Source organism: Anopheles marshallii, chromosome 3 (genome assembly GCF_943734725.1).
Source record: "Anopheles marshallii chromosome 3, idAnoMarsDA_429_01, whole genome shotgun sequence".
Taxonomy (NCBI): domain Eukaryota; kingdom Metazoa; phylum Arthropoda; class Insecta; order Diptera; family Culicidae; genus Anopheles; species Anopheles marshallii.
Genome location: NC_071327.1, coordinates 51,082,527 through 51,100,768, shown reverse-complemented (window position 1 = coordinate 51,100,768; position 18,242 = coordinate 51,082,527). Strand labels below are relative to the sequence as shown.

Here is an 18,242-nt window from a genome sequence, read left to right as displayed (position 1 = left end):
ACAAGCATCCTTCAGCACACCGGGGCTAAAAGGTCACACTGAGTCACCCGAAAAGTTCGTGCCATGCTCGTGTGTTGACATTGCCCTAGCGGCCTTCAAGTTGTACGCCGTGTACAAATGAACTAATCAAACAGTACGAAAACACTGTTTGCCAATACCGTGGTTGGTGGAAATAACACACCAAGCCATACCCGCTCTAGTGCTTCATTTTATCATCCACGATCGGGTTCTATCGCGTGGCGGTAGGTTTCATAAGAGCCCAAAAATAAATAAAAATGTTCGGTCTCGTGCGAAAACTAGCACCCACTGCCAACGCACTGTTTGCTGTACAGTTTGAATCGTTACGAAGGTACAGTTTTGATCACAAGACTACGCACTCCAGGCGGTGTGTTAACCACAGTGTAATAATCACCTTACATGGATGGATTTGCTCATTTGCAACAATGTAAAATCTGGACGAATGACACTTGATGTCAGTACAGCTTTTAATGTTTCGCATGATCAGTCTAAAAACAGAAACACAGCAATCAGCAACGCGTCTGCTTCGCAAAATGCCTGAAAGTCTCTAAGGAATGGGAACAGAGAAGCATCGGTGATCGAAAGCCCCGTGCAGAAATAAGTGGCTACGAAAGGAAAAATTAATATTCATGACTCTCTTGTTTATTTTCGGTTTTTTTTTCTACGATCGTACCGACCAACCTGTGCGAACTGTGCGACCGCTCAGCAAGCAGAAATGAGCAGCCACCGACACGTACCGCGATCGATTTTATACACCGATACACCGGTGTGGGACGGCGTGCGCGACGGAGACTGCGATGATGCTGTGGCAGAATGGTGGTCTGGCAAATATTTAATATTTACCCAAAACGAACGAGCACGTTAAGCCGAACAGGTTGCCGTTGGCATACGGAACACAGCATGCCGTATGCAAAAAAGCAAAACCTGAAATGGGCATCCCAAAAATTCACCCTATCTGCTTGGAACGCACGAGCGCGGGGTTCGTCGCTTTTGTTTGGTAGCATTGTGGTCTTTCGTTTCTTTCCCTTCTTAACGTCTATCAGCGTTTGTTTGTTCGGAATGTTCGTTACAAATTACGTCACCGAAAACGATGCTAAAGGATCGATAGATTGATTCTGCTCCGTGTGCCGTCGGTGAGGGCACTGCTGCTTGGCTTTGTCGTGAAGGTCTTTTTTTCTCCTTCGCACTATTATCCATCTTTTGGTAGGATGGTGCTAGAAATATGCTGTAGGTTCCCGTACAAATTTGCCACCGTGCAACTCTCAGTTTTTGGCGACTCGTGAGCGTGATCGGTTGTACAAAAAGGTAATGATTTTCGAGTAAAGAACCGCGATCGTGCATCATTGGAGTTTTTTTTTTCTAGAAAGTGGACAGGTGGTTCACCGATCAAATTGTGCGATAAGAATTTTCCGCGATTTAATGAGCAACGTTGTGCCACCAACGATGTAGGTCAATCGGGTATTGCGATATGAGGCCATTGGCCTCCTTCCTGCCGGTCGCAACGAAACAAAGAAACGTCCATCCCATTTCACGCGCAAAAGGTATTCATTTTGTTTAACGTTTTGATTGCCTTTCTATCCCTTTACAGAACCAATCCGATCGTCCCGGTCTCGGCTGCAATTGACTCGATCGCGATCGCGCCCAGGAACCCGATCCTTACCGTAGCCGATCCATCTGCCCTAGCCCTGCCCTCAAGGTCCGTGTGCTGATATTGCGTACGATCCAGTGGTCCAGTGGGGAGGGATTGTGTGTGGTTCTGTGTGCTCTAATGATACGCTATCAAGCATCGGAACGCGACCACCGCCGAGGGATCACCGTGCTGATAGCAGCAAAAACGGTGAAGCATTAATCATCCGGAACTCGAGCTCCCAGCCCGCGTCTTTAGGCCGGAGGGAGTAAAAGCGACGAACCTTTGGATTTATTTTGCTGAGGAGTTTTTTTTTGCTGAACCCGGAACGGATAGAGGAGGATACGAACATCCCACCGGCTGCCTTCCCGCACTCCCTTCCTGCGCGTATCGTCTAACCCGGAACAAATTTAGAACGGGCGCAACGGAGCAACCAGATATATGCCGATCGACGCCGATCGCCTCCAGGATGAGCACGAACTCGCCCGGAACGCCGAAGAAGTGTCGGCTGATACTGCAACAATGTCTTGCGATACAGCTGACCAAACCGGGCAACCCGCCCGAAGACTTCTGGATGTACGACAGCGGCTACACGATCTTCCAGGTAAGCGTCACTGAGCGGGTGGGTGGAGATGGTTGGTAAATAATGTTGCAGGGCTTTTATTTCTGCCCGCGCAAATGATTTGTGTGATTATTGGATACGCGGTGCGATTGGTGCGATTGGATACGATCGTACGAGTGGAATGTGCACAGTTATATCGATCTTCGAATGCAGTGATCGTGTTTACGTTAAATCATTATTTTTTAGCTACGATCGGGGGTGTGTTGTGATCGGAGATAGGAACGGAGAGCATATTTGATCTAAAAGGGGCTCGCAATCCAAAAGTGACACTTTAAACATACCGAGTAGCGAGCGATCTGAGATAAAAAAAAACAATTGAGCTCCGATTCATTCGTTAAAATTGTCAGTGATCATTTTAGGGACGGTTGAAAAGCGACGCACTGTACATTTCTATGCACATTTTTCCGATCAGTTTTTTTTTTTCAAATTTATTACTAATATCGTTGCTGCAAGTGATTTTTAAAGTCAGTAATGTGATGCAATTTGAAAACAAGACTAAAAATATTCTTAGACACTTTCAAGGCTGTGAAAAGTGATAGCAAAGATTTTAGTACATACTTTGTACACTTATACACTTATATTTTTTGATGTCAGGATTGCGGTGTAATGCGAAAAAAAACGTATTTTAAACATTTTTTTATATCGAAAGTGGTCAAGGTGGTGTATTTAAAAGCAGTGCCAGATTAAAACAAAATCCCATACGAAATTGAGATAGGTGGATTAAACTATGCAAATGTTCCCTTCTCCTCTAAATATGAGTTATATACAACATTTGACAACAAGAATAAATGGTACAAAAAAAAATCTTGAAGCTATTAATGACTGAAATCACAAAAATACACTGTTTTGACCTATACACTCTGGATCGTCATCAGGCTTCCTCTACAACTCAAAAGCGGATAATACTGTTTGACGAGGAAAACTGATCGGAAAATTCACAGATCACCAATGTTGGGTGAATTTGATTCAGATTCATGAATTTGTATCTTTGGATGAATTAAATTTAATATTAATTGAATTGAATTGAATTGATTAATGAATCAATCGAGATCTCTATTCCAAAGATTCAAGAATCCTTAGAGATTGATGAATCCTAAAATTTCCATTAATCTTCATACTTACTTACTTATCAGACGCTACAACCAGCTCTGCAATTAATTTCTAAGCATTCAAGACTCTTTAAAGAGTCCATGACTCTTCTCAAAAGATTCTTTAAGCACAAAATTATAGATCACTGCTCGACTGGGATGTACACTTTGATCTTTGTTGTATTATTCATACTATTCATACTGTTTTGCCTATATTCATTATAAACTTAATCCAGAGTACAAATCACATTCGTTGGGGGAGTTTTCCTTCTCCAAACCGTGAAAGGATCCCATATCTCAGATGTACGAACCGGTACACAGTAATCTTTCTTATTACAAAAAGGACGAGTTAGCCTTGTTCTCTTAAACTCTTCTCAGAAGTTATCAAAACTTCTGTGGACAAAACATACAAAATGAATTACTGTACTCACGGTACAATTTCTCTTTATGCGACAATTAATTATCTCTGCAATCACACACATACATCCTTTCCAGTTAATTTACCGTCAATTCTCACTTTCTCCTTTTCGATGCTAAAACCGCACATAGATCCTACCTGCTGCATTGAAAACGAACAAGTTTCCCGAAGGCCAAACGACATTAGCGCATTGCCAAGCAAGCTTATCAAGAATGCAAATCGCTCTCGCGTTGCAACACCACAGCCAACATATCCTGCACCATCGTAGGGAAAGTGATCGTCGACCGTCGTCGTTCACCGTACCTAAAGTGACAGAATAAATTATGCAATCCGGTCCATATCCACCAGCAAACACCATGCTGTGCCCTTATTTTCATCAGGTTCTGCAGCACATAAACAAACATAAAAATAGACACATCCGGATGGAACGGATCGCGAGGCAAGATGTTAGCGAACACTTTTTCCATATCCGATCATTAGCTAACAGTGCAAAAACATCAAACATCAAGATAAGGGCGGTATTGTTATCATCGGCAAAAAAAAACCCTGAAGCCCTATCGGCACGTAATAATCACTCGTTGTCGCATTGGCCGTTTTTCTGGTAATGGGGAGCTGCCGACAGATGAAAACGGAAACTCGAATCCGCGATCCTTTGCCACAAAGTCTGCTGGCTCACAAGGGCCTGATAGATAACTGAAACAGCAGAGAGCAAGAAAGAGACACAGAACATTGCCATCGCTCCGCCAGCTGATCTTTATTTACACTCCTTTACATGCAATTTACTGCACACGCTATGATTGCACTGCAGATCGGGATGCATTTCAATCCGGTGGGTTTACTATTGCCGCCGGTTTGGTTTTCCGTTTTGTGCTTTTTCTTTTCACACCACACCACGGTAACGATGTGTTTGGTTTTTTTTTGTCACTAATTGCAGTTCGCCGCTTGATGTTCTTTTTTAAATAGGAAATCTTTCACGGTCCCTAATGGTGGTTTATTTTCTTACTCCTGGCATGTCTGTCTGTCGCGATGGAAATTAATGCGAAGTTTTTCACTCAACCAATGCTGTGAATAAGATAAATATTTAATTTTAAAATCCTTCAATTGTGTACATATCTCTCTGAGCATGAATTTTCCAACTGACCCTCACACACACAGACACACATACACGCTGATCTTCCGTTTCTTTAGGCTTCGAGCAATACAAAAAACAAAGAAAATGTAAACATCCGCTCAGTGGGTTTGGTTTCCGATTTGTATCAAGTTTTGCACAACTCTTCCGCACCGAAGGTACAGACAAACAATTACCGCAAGCATAACACATTAATCGTTAAAGGGAAAATGCCCAACCTCTTCATCTAGCCTGAAACCGGTCTTTAGGTCATTATTTGTTTGCACATGCACAAACATACACGCTGGCGCATTAAACCCTGAAATTATCTCACTTTCCACCGGTCGGCATTGATGGACGGGAAATAAATCGTACCTGATTTGCTGTTGTTGCCGAGCTGACCATTTCCCAACGATCTTGAATCTGCTGATTGAAAGGCTAAAAGCGCATCTGATATCTGATCCCACGATGGGGTTTTCTTCCGGAGCGAACAAAGCAGATTACAAAAGCATATAATTTCCTATCATTTTTGTTGCACAAAAGAATTGTTCTGCTTCGCATTAAACATGTTTCTAAGAATAGTTCTACTAAACATGGTGTTTCTTCGCCCTGTTCCGGCAATGCGGTAGCTTAATACGTTATTTTCCCTCCCCCTCAACACTTCCCATGCACCTTCCCCGTTCCGCAATGTCATGGCCAGTTTGCACGGCCATCACCTTTCCCTCTTTCCACGGTGGGCGTAGAAATTAAACCAATTGCTAAATAACAGTTCATTATTGATCTCACTTCGAGCCTGTCCCGGGCTGTGCGCCTTTTTATCTGCTTTTATTTGCACTAATTTGATTAATTGCTTCACGCTTACGGATCGGAACAGGCGAATGGTTGATGAGCCGCGACTTAGCTGTCATTTCTAAGCCTTTCGGTACGGTTATTTTAAAATCAACACGATTCGATCGTGGCATGATGATGATGCAACCAGCACGTTTATCACAAAATGAAGTCATGTTAGAGGAAATTAACTTGAAAAAGGGAATATATATAAAAAAAGATTTCCCTTTCATGGATACATTGAACAAGGCGTAGTTTCTTTGCTCTTTTGTGAGAATAAGAGGAATTTCGGAATATGTTAGTATTTGGTGCCGTGACCAGGATCTTTCTTTTGATTTCATTTTGAGAATTTCAATTTGCTTCACAGGACTTATAAGCCATAAATTAATAATGCTTATTGCTCAATCAACATAAAACTGAGACCGTGGTTCATATTTCTTCCATTTTTCCCCCTCAATTGTCAAAACAATAATTTCCTTCAAGCTAATAATAGAATCGTTCCCTGAGCACGCATGTTCCGGCGTGCCCAGAACGTTACAATCACATAAAACTCATATGACATCACCTGAGGGCTGTTGGAACACGCGTCTCAACAAGTTCTTCGCCAAACAAGCAAACACAGCGAAATACATTTGTTTGTCCCTTTTGCTAAATCTCTAACCATTTGGTATTTCTCGTTGTTTTCCTCGATGGGGTATGTACTGGGATGCCCTCGAGACACCATAAAGAACATCCGCTAGGCTGGAATAGATGACTGAGAAATAACTGTTACTTTGCTAAGCTTGTTTGTGGTGTTCGGTTCTTCTGCAGCATTGGGCTCAGCTGTGAACGACCTGTAGAAGAAACAAACCAAACACAACACTTGTCTTGTATGGGAATCGAAATATACCCGCAACATTATCAACCATCTACGATAGTCAGATAAAATAGGGTGAAAACCGGGTAGGGAAACCATCCCAAAACAGTTCGTCAGAAGTTTTTCTACACACAACAACTTCCCTCGAGTGGTAAGCAAACAAAATAGTACTAAGTCAATACATACACACACATACACACGTGGTCAATGCTTTTGAAGAACCGTTCATGTACAGTGGTTTGAACCGGAAATTGAACCAACTATAAACTGCGAAACCCAAAAACCACTCAATTCGCTAAATATCGTCGTCCGGAAAATGGCGAGTTGCAAAATTTATTGATTTTTAGTGTACGTTCCCACCCACAGGGATTCAGTCCCTGTCTCCTCGAGGAGGGAGGATGACTTGGTTCACGTGTACGCACACATACAAGAACTGAGCGGGAAATCCGACAGCCGTTCGGGATACGGAATTTGGCAAAGAACTTATCGCGGTGAAACTTCTGCTATTCATCTGCTTTCTTCACCATAATCCGATTTCAACTCTCCCTCGACATTGGTTGTGCTCAGTCCGGCTTTGTTGTGTTCCCGAAGCAAGATTGCTGCTTCCTTGTATTCGTACTTGCCGCTCTACAGATGTGCCTGATTCCAACGCTTCTGCCGATGGTCATTCCATGTCGAATTTCAACGGCAAAAGCCGTATCGAAGGCATTTTCCCTTTTCACATTATCAAACCGTGCCAGAACATAGGGAAAAGACAAGCGAAAACCAACCCCTCCATGGTGTTGGCGTTTAACGAATGTCCTGATTTGTCGGAGCAGAACGTGCGATGTTCTGTATGCGGTGAAACCATCCCGGGTGTAAATGGTACATTCGCTTTAATAAGAGATGAATTAAATCACATGCGTACAGCAGCAAAACGTGGGGGGGGAAATTGTACTGTAGATGTTGACGATGATAACTGCCAATGATGATGGTGATGGTAAAGAAAAGGAAGGACTTGATGTGAAAGAAGTGATTGATTACGTTTAATGTTTGTGTTGACAGGTTGGACTGTTTTTACATAGCACTATCGCGTTTGTGAATCGATTCTTCCAATAATAACTGAGACTTGTGTTTAGTTTTCAGCAGATTATTGTTTTGAAACAAGAACTTCATATGTCTACGTTAATTTGTTAGTAATATCCGCTGTAAGATTATCAAGCTTACAGGATTAACAACTTCACGTGGGAACCCCTTTTTCCTTAAATACATTCATACCTGTTTTCCACCAGTTTGGTTCCTTAACTGGTTTAATTAACGGATAACCTTTCTACCCTTATGTGCATAACACCAACTGTTACAAGTCATAAATTAACTTTATTAAACCGAGGGTACGCTCTGCTCTAGATTCGTCCACCGGTGATCTGGGAATTTGCAATTTGCCTTCACAATCTACAGAAAACATTTCAGTACTGTTTTCATTACCATTACGAGCTGCAAAAAAATCAACTCGACAAAAGAGGAAACCAACCGGAAATAAGGGAGTGACGGGAACCAAGTGAGATGATTAATTCCATTCGCAGACATTCGCATCCTGGCAACTACTGTTCGGGCGAACCGCAGACAACTGCTGGCAGAACTGCGGTGCGGAATAAATCCTTCCGCGTGGTCGTTTCGTGTGTACCAGTAGAAGGACATATGTTGATATTTTCTAGTCTGCTATCAGCATTTTAACACATACCACACTACAATGTACTAAGTGACATTGAAGTTTTCATCAAAAATATTCTTAAATTAAATTACAACTACGTTAAGACGAATATCTTTGCTCTTAATTTTATATATAAAACATTATTTGAGACATTACTATTTTTTTCATTCATGAAGCATGGCCAAGCCGTCGCTTAAATACATTCGATCCTTAACCTAAAGTACAATTTACATTGTTGTACAGACATTTTCTTCTCCGAACAGTGAATATGTAGGATGTACCCAGCTAGAAATTACTATTAAATTTCTAAACATATACGTAATTGTTCCCGTTTTGTTCTTCTTTATCGATACAACAACCTCAAGAGGGTTAGAAACCTACCATTTTCGGCATTCTTTGAGTGTATTTACCGGTTTGCTGGATAGTTGACTTGGTTATTGGTTTTGATGGAATTTTAGACTAGTCCTGTCGTGTGCAGGCCGGCGTCGTTACGATATACAACACCGAGCCGGAACAAGCAAATCCGCAATAATACTTTAATTTAGGCGAAATATATACTCGGAACCTTAGAAAAAGGGAGATTATCTAGATTTTCAAGAAAGAAAGTTTATATTTTCAAGCATAAGCTCATTATTCTGATAAAAAAAAATCGTTCTGAACAGGTTTATATTATCTGAATTTCTTATGAAAAATCTCATTTCAATAATTCGAGAAATTCTGAGCGGACGAAAATAATGCATTTTGAGCAACATTGAGCATATGCGTTTTCGATGATAAGACATTTTTTGAGACGTAACTTCGCTATTAGTCACCACATTGATTAAAATTGTTTACTAGATATCCCCAAAACCGCTAGCTTGGAGCTTTTCTATCGTACTGACTGCATATCTGCTCTCAAAACAGCTCGATCTCGCTTATGAACACAAAAAAAAACCTAAAAGCATTTCACTTCATACAACTCGACAACACACTGTTTAGATGGTGGGTGAAATGAACTCGACCACTTTTTTGCTACCGCGTTACACATCATCGAGGCCGGTCGACCACCAGACCAGACTGCCGCTACGATTATGAATTCAAATCACACCCCATTCTAACGTTACATCATCTTCATTTCCTGGCCGGGCTAGTGTTTCCCTAGCTTCCCGATAGACCGTCCGTGTGCACCTTAAGACAACCGCAGCCGGTGACGTTTGTGGAATGTTTGTAGCATGAGCAAAGCCAGCGGGTATCGGGACAGCGGCACACTGTTGAATCGAGCCGTTGTTTCTCGTGGTATTATTTCCTGCCATGGGTTTGAGGTGGGACCGCAGGAGATCGCCCTTTAAGGTCCACCCATAGTGGGAATGGTTTAATGTCTTCATGTCAGCATGCAATCGTAGCATATTATTATGATATTTGTTTGGGAGCTTTGAAAGAAAATCATGCTCAAGTTGGATTTAAAGTATTGCACGAAATGACGAATTCACAAGGTTCATCGTTTATATAAAACAATAATTATTATTTCTTTCATAATTTGAATCATCAATTTTGACATCAATAAATCCTTAAAAATCTCATGCTAACCTTCTAAATTTTTCCCCATTTCTTTATGTTACAGAATTTTCTATCAGCTAACCTTCAATGCTGGTGGAACGCACCGTTGGCGGCGGCCACGAAGGTACTCAAATACCTTGGACACATTTCGCCCGGCATGCTGCTGATAACGGCCGAACCATGCGCGCTGGAAATCATCCGCAGTGCCTACGCCCGCAGCGTCCTCAAACCACCGGCCACCTATCTGATCAACTCCGTAGGTAAGTACAGATTGTGCTGACCGAAGGCAAAAACAAGAGGGGACAATCCGTCCGGACAAAACACGCAAGATCCCTCAACATCTGCCTGGGTTGAACGATTTTGGGACAAATTTATTGCTTTTGCGGTTTGATAAGAATCCAAACCACAATGTCCCGGTCGTGTCCATTCGACACGTCTAATATGGGCACGGAATTTTCGGCAAACACACGTACCTTCCGAATGGCCCATTGCGGAAAAATCGCCTCGCTAAACTCAATAATACGATACAAGCGTGATGGTCCAGCATGATGATTATGGACAGCTTAGGAACCGTGTGTTCCTGTGTGAAGGTAGACGTTTACGATCTCCCTGCAACACAATCGACATTTATGCGTTTATAATCCTACCCCAGTCGTTGGCATATCTGTATCCGTAAAAGACAAGCATATTAGCATACATTACACGCTTCTCCCTCGTCTAAACCATCGGAACGGAAGATGTACCAAAGGGGTTGTTCTCTTTCCGTCAAGGATAGTGGGCGATTTCTATATCGCAAACATTACCCGATAATAGATATGAACTTTAAAAAAACACAAACACTCACACAATCTGTTAGTTTTGTTCACTTTCGAAGAATTTATGTCACAGTTTCTATGACCTTTAGGAGATAGACAAGCCTCGCCTCGCCCAACACGGCATGACATCATCGCCTAGAAGAAAGAACTGCCTTTTAACAGCATCCTCGGATGCTGCGAGGAGTTTATTAACGATCAATATTTATCACACTCGAGTGGATTAGGTAAATTTAGTCGACAACTAATGGGTCAATATTTGTGTATCGCCGACACGGAAGCCTTCAGACAGCTTCCGATCAATAAAACGATGGGTTATATGATACGATGATGGAGGCTGTAGCATAATTCTTACCATACATGCGCAAGTTGACTCCAAGTTACGGCTACGACCCGTACCGATCAGCGCACCTAATTGAGAATGCATTCATTCACTTTCCCACCTCCAAAGGTTAACCTCCAAAAGCTGTACATCCCAAGGCTATGCGATATTTGTTAAACTGTTGTCAATCAAAATTGCTACCAGAGTAGGTTCGGACGGCTGATAAAAACTTTCCATTTCATAGCCGTGACACACAGCCAACGACAAAAAAAATGACCGAACCCGGAGACGATACACAGCTGGGACAGTTTTACAGCTGGCCCGATAACGGTATGCTCGCGCACGACAGGAACTTACACCTGATGTCTAATAGACGACATTCCCACTGGATATAAACTCCTAAACTACGCACCGACCTTAAGCTGCGTCTATCACGCAGCATCCAGCAACTAACATCGCCCCTAGGCACCTTCCCAAAACAAAAGGGCTACTACCCCCCGGCAGATGGTGCAAAGGGGCGAAGGAAAGTGGAGGACACACGGGAGCGAGGGAGAAATTTCCCTTTCGCTCACGAACTGACAGGAACGATTGACGCCTTTCGCTACTGTCACTCTCGCTTAATTTCAGCTTCTTGCACCACGTGCGCTCACGATCGCGAATGAAATTAAGTTGTCGCCAGACTGACCCAACCCCGAGACCCCTTCAGGGCACGTATCGTGTATCGCTAACGAAACGGGGAAGGCTCGGGACACCCGGTTTCGTGGGGAAGGTAGTGTAAAATTAAAACAAATAAAACATCACAGCGCCTGCAAACTGACCGTACGTCACCATCGCATGGCTCCCGATGAAGGTTGTTCCCTTCCGGGGGTCAAGCGGTGTTACTTTCGGGATTCTGCTTTCTTATCTAACCGACATCGAACACCGCCTCTGTCCACGGGCTTCACTTCCAGCAAGTGGAAACATCGCCGATCGAGCACTGTTTTCACTCCCGTTTGAAATAGCTTCCAAACGACTCTTAACGAGGGAGTCTCCATCTTGCACATACAGCTGATGCTACGAAGATAATCCGATTAGCTGAGGGCTTGCTACCTGGTACACCAGCGAGATTAAACCATGGTCAATCCATGGAAGACGTGTAACCGGAAACTTATGTCCAGAAAAACTCTAACTCCAGAGGTTGCTAGAGACTCAAATCACTAATTGTTTCATTTTCTTTAAACAAAACTGTATAATGCTTCGATTCCCGATGATCTATAGAACCATTAACTCCTAACTCCAAATTGGATAATGCTATATAGGCTACCAATAGGTCTTATAGACCTCCATTAACCTTCAGAAACATTTAATCGTCAGGTGTTATTGCCACGATCATTCTTGCTCGCAATCGTACTTGTCACTAAGCGACGATCTAGACAGCTTTGTCTATTCTTCAAGGAAATAAATAAAGCTTACTAAAAACATGACCGCTTGCGACCGAATCTGTTCCGTGTGTTGTAGTCACGATCGCATCCAGCCAAAGCATCGCTACCACGATCACCCGCTAAGCGACACTTATGTGACTAATCCGCACAGACGGCACGCAGTGCACAACCTGCCGTCCTTTCCCTGCTTTTGGGGGAAAGTTTCCGTACCGAGCAAAACACCGAAAATGCCCCTCCCCCTATTCCCCCTCCCCTCCCAATATCCAATTCCTTCCGAGCAAGCTAAACTAAGCGCAGTAAATCAACAAATTTGTTTATGACCGTCACCGCGGCTACCGAAAACACACCGATGGCTAATGAAGTTGTTACCAGATGATGGATGCGTACCGTACCGCACCGATGATGGATGGGAAGATTGGGAGCCAGCCAGCAGACGCGGAAAACCGGGCGAAAGAAAGTGAGAAGGACCAGGCCAGGCCAGGCGTCAATTTTTCGTTGCAGTAATTCGAAAGCTACGCGTACTGCGTTGATGACCGCAGAAGAAAAAGGTCTCCCAACATGGCGCGTGTTAATTTTACAGGCTAGTTGCGGGTTCATTTCATGGTTGCAATAATTGGTGTTGTAGTACAAAGGAAAACAAATGCGACGTTAATTACTCATGCTAGATTTTGCTGTATATCTTTACGCTCCCAGTTAACGATCAGTTCTCGGAGCTTGATCAGGGCTTTGCGCTTAAGTGAACGAACGTCCTTTCCTACTATCGGAGTAGATCAGATTTGTAATGTGTTGGATTAACTTGAATCATCACTCTCTTCAGGGGCAAATGTCATTGCTGATTCTGATGGAATTCCTGACCACTGATCAACTGCTTGGCAGTCTAGGCTCCAATTATGAAGGAAACCTATTATACATTGTTATTAAGTCCTCTCTGGAACGTGTCTATCTGGAAATCTAGCTTTTTGATTGCACTTATTATTGGAACTCTGGAAGTTGCCATCCGAGATTCTAGATCTGGGTGTGACACTTGACTTAATGTTTCTTTTTGACCATCACATTTCGAACCTACTTGATTGATCAACTCATCGGATGGATTGACCGTTTGGCATCCGAATTCTCTGACCCACTATGTTTTAATGCACTGTATCGTAACATAGTCCTCGACCTCCTTTAACGATCCCAGCGCATCGCACTTGCTTTGGCTCGAACGATCCTCTTCTTGATCCTCTCCGGCAGAAAACATTTCTGGTGAACGCATTAACGCCATCACTCCATCGCAGTTTGGAATTCCACGGACTTTACGGGTTGGATGTTCTTATAATAATGCGACCAGCCCACCGGATCATGGCGAATCTATTCCGCTGTATGACAGTGAGTTCGTCGTACAACTCGTAGATCTCGTCATTGTAGTGACTTCTCCATTGTCCTTTCACACATACCGTGCCAAAATTCTTCTGAGCATCTTCCTCTCGAACGCGTCTAAGAGGGTTTATAGAGTTATATAGTCTATATAGATTCTTTCGGCGCGACGGCGCGTTTAGAATAGAGAAGTTTCCTCAGACTTTTGAAATACCAGTTGGCAACGAGTACTCTAGCGCGTATTTCAACATCAACGTTGTCATCCGTGGTAACCTTTGACCCAAGATAAGTAAGATGTTGGACATCGTGTCTATGATAGACTCGATGTTAGTTTAGTGTCAATCAAACGATTAATTATTAAATAATAAGTGAAGGCAGGCAGACACCGAGATACACAGTTCCTCTTCGATTCGGATTCAGAGATGGATGGAGATGTTGGAAATTTAACAGCTGAGCTGAGCATTAAACAAGTTCTTATGAATCTTATTTCATTCTCTTTTGGCGACCAGGTGACATCGACGATTGTATCGTGACGCCTATCGTTCAGACACAGTTTACACCACTCACGGAAGCGCTCTGCGACGTGATCATGGAACTCACCTCCCAAGGACAGTCCGCCACCATCGAGAACATACGCAACCGATTGCGTTCTAGGTAAGTCGCGAGTCACCTTTCAGACCGGTCCATTGCTAAAGGAACATTCTTATTCCCAATAAACAGGTTCACCCATATGCAGCAGCCATCGGTAGAAGTCATCTACGATACGCTTGTGCAACTAATGCAAGAAATCAAAATCTACCAAACATCCAAAGGATACTTTATCGTCACGCCTGAGTAAGTGTATTGTGCCGTGATCTTCTTCTTCAGGGAACCAACATCATTCTCTTACGTTGTCATTATTCCTTCGCCCAACAGGAAACGACGGAACAAAACGAACGCTTCGCTCGAGTACGGATTCTCGGGTGTCGAGCTGGACAGTGCAGCACCGACGAAAGAGTCCAAAACGTTGCTGATGAGCAGCCACGAAGCGCTCAGCAGTCTGTACGGTGAGATTTCGACCGTGCGGGACGGCGACCAGACGCACCAGTGCATCCAGACCAACCTCGCCGATGTGATCTGCGGTGGGAACCCGAACGACAAGATACTCTATCCGCGTTCGGCCAGCAAGCAACGCAGCGCATCGTTCCCGAGCAATGGCAAAACCCTCGAACGGCGCCATAGTTTACGCTTCTTTGGTTCGTCCAAGCGACTCCAGCGGTCTGCCTCTACGAGAAGCCTCTCCAAGAACTATGCGCAAACGATCAGCAAGGATGGTACGATGGCACCGTTGGCGACACCCGAGCTTCCAGCAGCCACACTGGATCCGAGTAAGTGTATTCACTCACTTTTCCCCGGAATGACGGAATATTTAATATCTATTTTTTAACCCTGCCAGAAAAACAAGCCTCATCCCAATCACTACTATCGCGAATCTTCCGACGAAGCACACGCTCGAAGAGCAAATCGAAGCAGATTGAAACGTACTCCGCCCAGTTCCCGCCACCAGAATGGTTCAATTCGAAGACGACCCATCTACACAGCGTAGGCACGCAGACGACGGACTATTTGGTAAGAGATCGCACACATTCGATTCAAACAGCGGAAAATACTCTAATATAGTGTTGGGTAGATACGATTCAGATTCATGAATCTGAATCTATATTTCAATGGTGCATGAATCCTCCAACATTAATGAATCTTCCAATATGGGTCCAACTAACATTGCGCGTTGGGTCTTCCAGGGGAATGATACGTCATTGCTTTTGGCGGATTCATGAGTCTTTTAGAAGTCAACTTCTGATTTGAATGACTCCTCAGTAAAGAATGCCACTCCATATGAATGACTCTTCTCAAACGATTCACTAAGCACAACATTACTCTAATATACTACCTCGTCTTTCCCACAGGACTTTCCAATCAAGTCACGCCTGTTAAACTCCACCTTCTACGATAGTTCGGACGTAAGTCAACGGTCCCTATCGCTCCCGAGACGACGGCACCACCGACGCAACCTTTCCAGTGAGTCAACGTTCTTCATCTCGTCCCGCGACTGTTCGCCGGTGCGCCGTGGCAAGAGCCCCGGGTCGTACTACTGTGGCAGTTTGCCCCGCTCGATACACTCCACACCGGCCAGCTCCGGGTACTATAAGGTGTCGCGCAGCAAACAGCTCTCCTCCGCCGACAAGCTGCACAGCGGTGACAGTCAGGGAAAGATGGAACACAAAACTAGTCGCAGTCTTGGCATCGCCAGCGGTCCATCCAGCATCGATAGTGGCAAGATGACGTACGTCACGTCCGGACCATCGAGCTTCGACAGCGAGAAGCTGTCCTCGACGCGTACCAGCACCCATTCCAGCCTGGAATCGCACGTTTCTTCCTCCACCATTACAACGGCCATTCAGCAGCAACAGCAACAACAGCAGTCGGGCAATTCTAGTTTGTTCAGCATCAGCAACGACACAAAACCACCTGCCTCGGGCAGCCCTCAGTCGGGCAGTCCTAACCGAGGAGCACCAAATGGCAGCGCTGCGAAAGCCTCGCCTTCTGCACCGGGAACTGTTACAACGGTCATGACGGCGGTGGCATCGACGACCAAAGCCAACAACAGTTACAAGTGCTTCGAGACCACGTTCGGCTATACGAGCACCAATGCCGGCGGTGGTATAAAGGGCAACACACCAACAACGCTCGCCGGCAGAACGTCGAAGAGTCCGGCACTCGGTACGGGACTCGGTGGCATCAGTCTCACAAAGCCGATCGATCACCTGACAGCGCTCAGTGAATCTTTGCTGCAGTTCCGTCTAAGCGGTGACTCAACGTCGAACTCGGGTTCGTCCGGGTCTTCGCCACCCGGCTCAACGACCCACACGATACCGGTACAGCAGAACGGAACGCCGGAACTTAACAAGTACAACAAAAACAGCACCATGAACAATAGCAAACCGTTCCAGCCGATGACGTCCGCTCCCGTACAACCTCCGGCCAATTTCTTCTACAAAAATGTCCTGAAAAACATACAGCACGACAGCAAGAATATCTGCGGCGATCTCGCAGTGGAGAAGACATCGCCCACCAGGACCTACGATGAAGGGACCGGTCGGATCGGGCTTCAGAGCAATCTGCGCCGTTCAAACTCCGAGATCAAGAAGCTTAACGCGAACCCGGCTCGCGAAGGGAAGCTGGCAGAAGCTGACGATCCGAAGAGTTGCGGTCAGACAGTCCCACCCGCTCAACCGCTCAGCGGATTGATCGTGATGAAAAAGAGCCTTTCGGTGTCGAGCGAACCGAACCTGCTGGCGAACGGTGATAGTAAGGCGGCACAGATCACGATACTGGTCCAGGAGAACGGTACGAACGGTACCGAGCGGGACAACGGTGGAGATGTCGATGGTCGCAAACGCTACTCGCACTACGATGAGCTGGATCGACGGTTTAGCTACCAGAATGGGGCGCGCGAGGAACCGCTCGTGCTGGAGGAGATGTACGAGTTCCCGAGCCTGTCCGATTTGAGCTTCAACTTTACGTCGCTGGCAGCGCAGAAAATCCTGCAGGGCGATGCCAGCCTGAACAGCATCGATACGCTCGTCGAGCTGAACATTAATCAGGAAAAACAGCAGACACTGATGCGGCTCAAGAACGATGCGCGTCTGTTGGCCCAAACGGTTACCCCACCAGCCGAACCGGATGCGGCCAAGGTGATGACGGACTTTGGGATGGTTTGAGAACACAGCGATACACACTTACACCCTCCGACCGCACACAACATACACTCTCCCCTTAACAAACACACATATAAAAAGTGCCAATATCTTAGGAGCTTATTAGTAGCAACATTAGTGGGGTGGGTAAGTAACAGAAGCTGATTGTATGACGAAAGGACGTATACATCGGCCAAGCTTTACCCGTGCTGGGAGACTATACCGGTGTTGGGATTGGGCTTGGCTAATCGTCGCCCAACATAGCGGCACCTTACCCTCCCAGCAGTGGACGCAACAACCCGAGCATATGTAATCGTGTAACAATTGTTTTTTTAAGAACACACTAAGAGGGCGCGAGAAGAGTTTTATCTAACCTGTTGTACAGAAAGCAATTACAAAAAAGACGTTACAAACAATAACAGCATTATTCATACGAACGACTCGAGCCCGACAACCAATGTATAAGCGGATAATAAAGAACGAAACTTATAATAGCAATAAACAGCAACAAAGCGGACATTCCTTTGCATGAAACTTAGTATCACATTTATTCAACTCAATTGTCTTTATAAATTCATCTTTGCTTGTTTAGGATATGGCGGATTTTCCCCGTGTTTAAGATGTACTCTCGGTTATTGTGTAGTACAATGTGGGAGTTGTTTGTTTGTTAAAGTTGGGCTACTTATTGGTCATTGGAGACACGAAATTCATGGTCAACATCTAATCAGAACTTTCCAAAATGCCTGAGAAATGCCTGCTTTTGGAATGCCAAATTTCTACTAAATCTGCTCATCTCATACACG

General features: G+C 44.6%; 1 protein-coding gene across 1 annotated transcript; it reads left to right on the top strand.

Annotated features, from left to right (window-relative positions):
• The first annotated feature begins 2,114 nt into the window (after nucleotides 1-2,114).
• Nucleotides 2,115-17,463, top strand: LOC128711570 (uncharacterized). Its single transcript, XM_053806451.1, has 7 exons — nucleotides 2,115-2,249; nucleotides 9,856-10,051; nucleotides 14,212-14,356; nucleotides 14,423-14,536; nucleotides 14,618-15,069; nucleotides 15,138-15,310; nucleotides 15,649-17,463. The coding sequence occupies exons 1-7, from the start codon at nucleotides 2,115-2,117 to the stop codon at nucleotides 17,461-17,463; spliced, it is 3,030 nt and encodes a 1,009-aa protein (XP_053662426.1).
• Nucleotides 17,464-18,242: the final 779 nt, after the last annotated feature.

Bases quoted from the DNA above. Each gene is read 5' to 3' on its own strand.
- LOC128711570 (XM_053806451.1), top strand. From the start codon at position 2,115: ATGAGCACGAACTCGCCCGGAACGCCGAAGAAGTGTCGGCTGATACTG. The intron at 15,070-15,137 runs GTAAGTGTATTC...TAACCCTGCCAG, and splicing joins AGCAGCCACACTGGATCCGA to AAAAACAAGCCTCATCCCAA. The intron at 15,311-15,648 runs GTAAGAGATCGC...TCTTTCCCACAG, and splicing joins CGCAGACGACGGACTATTTG to GACTTTCCAATCAAGTCACG.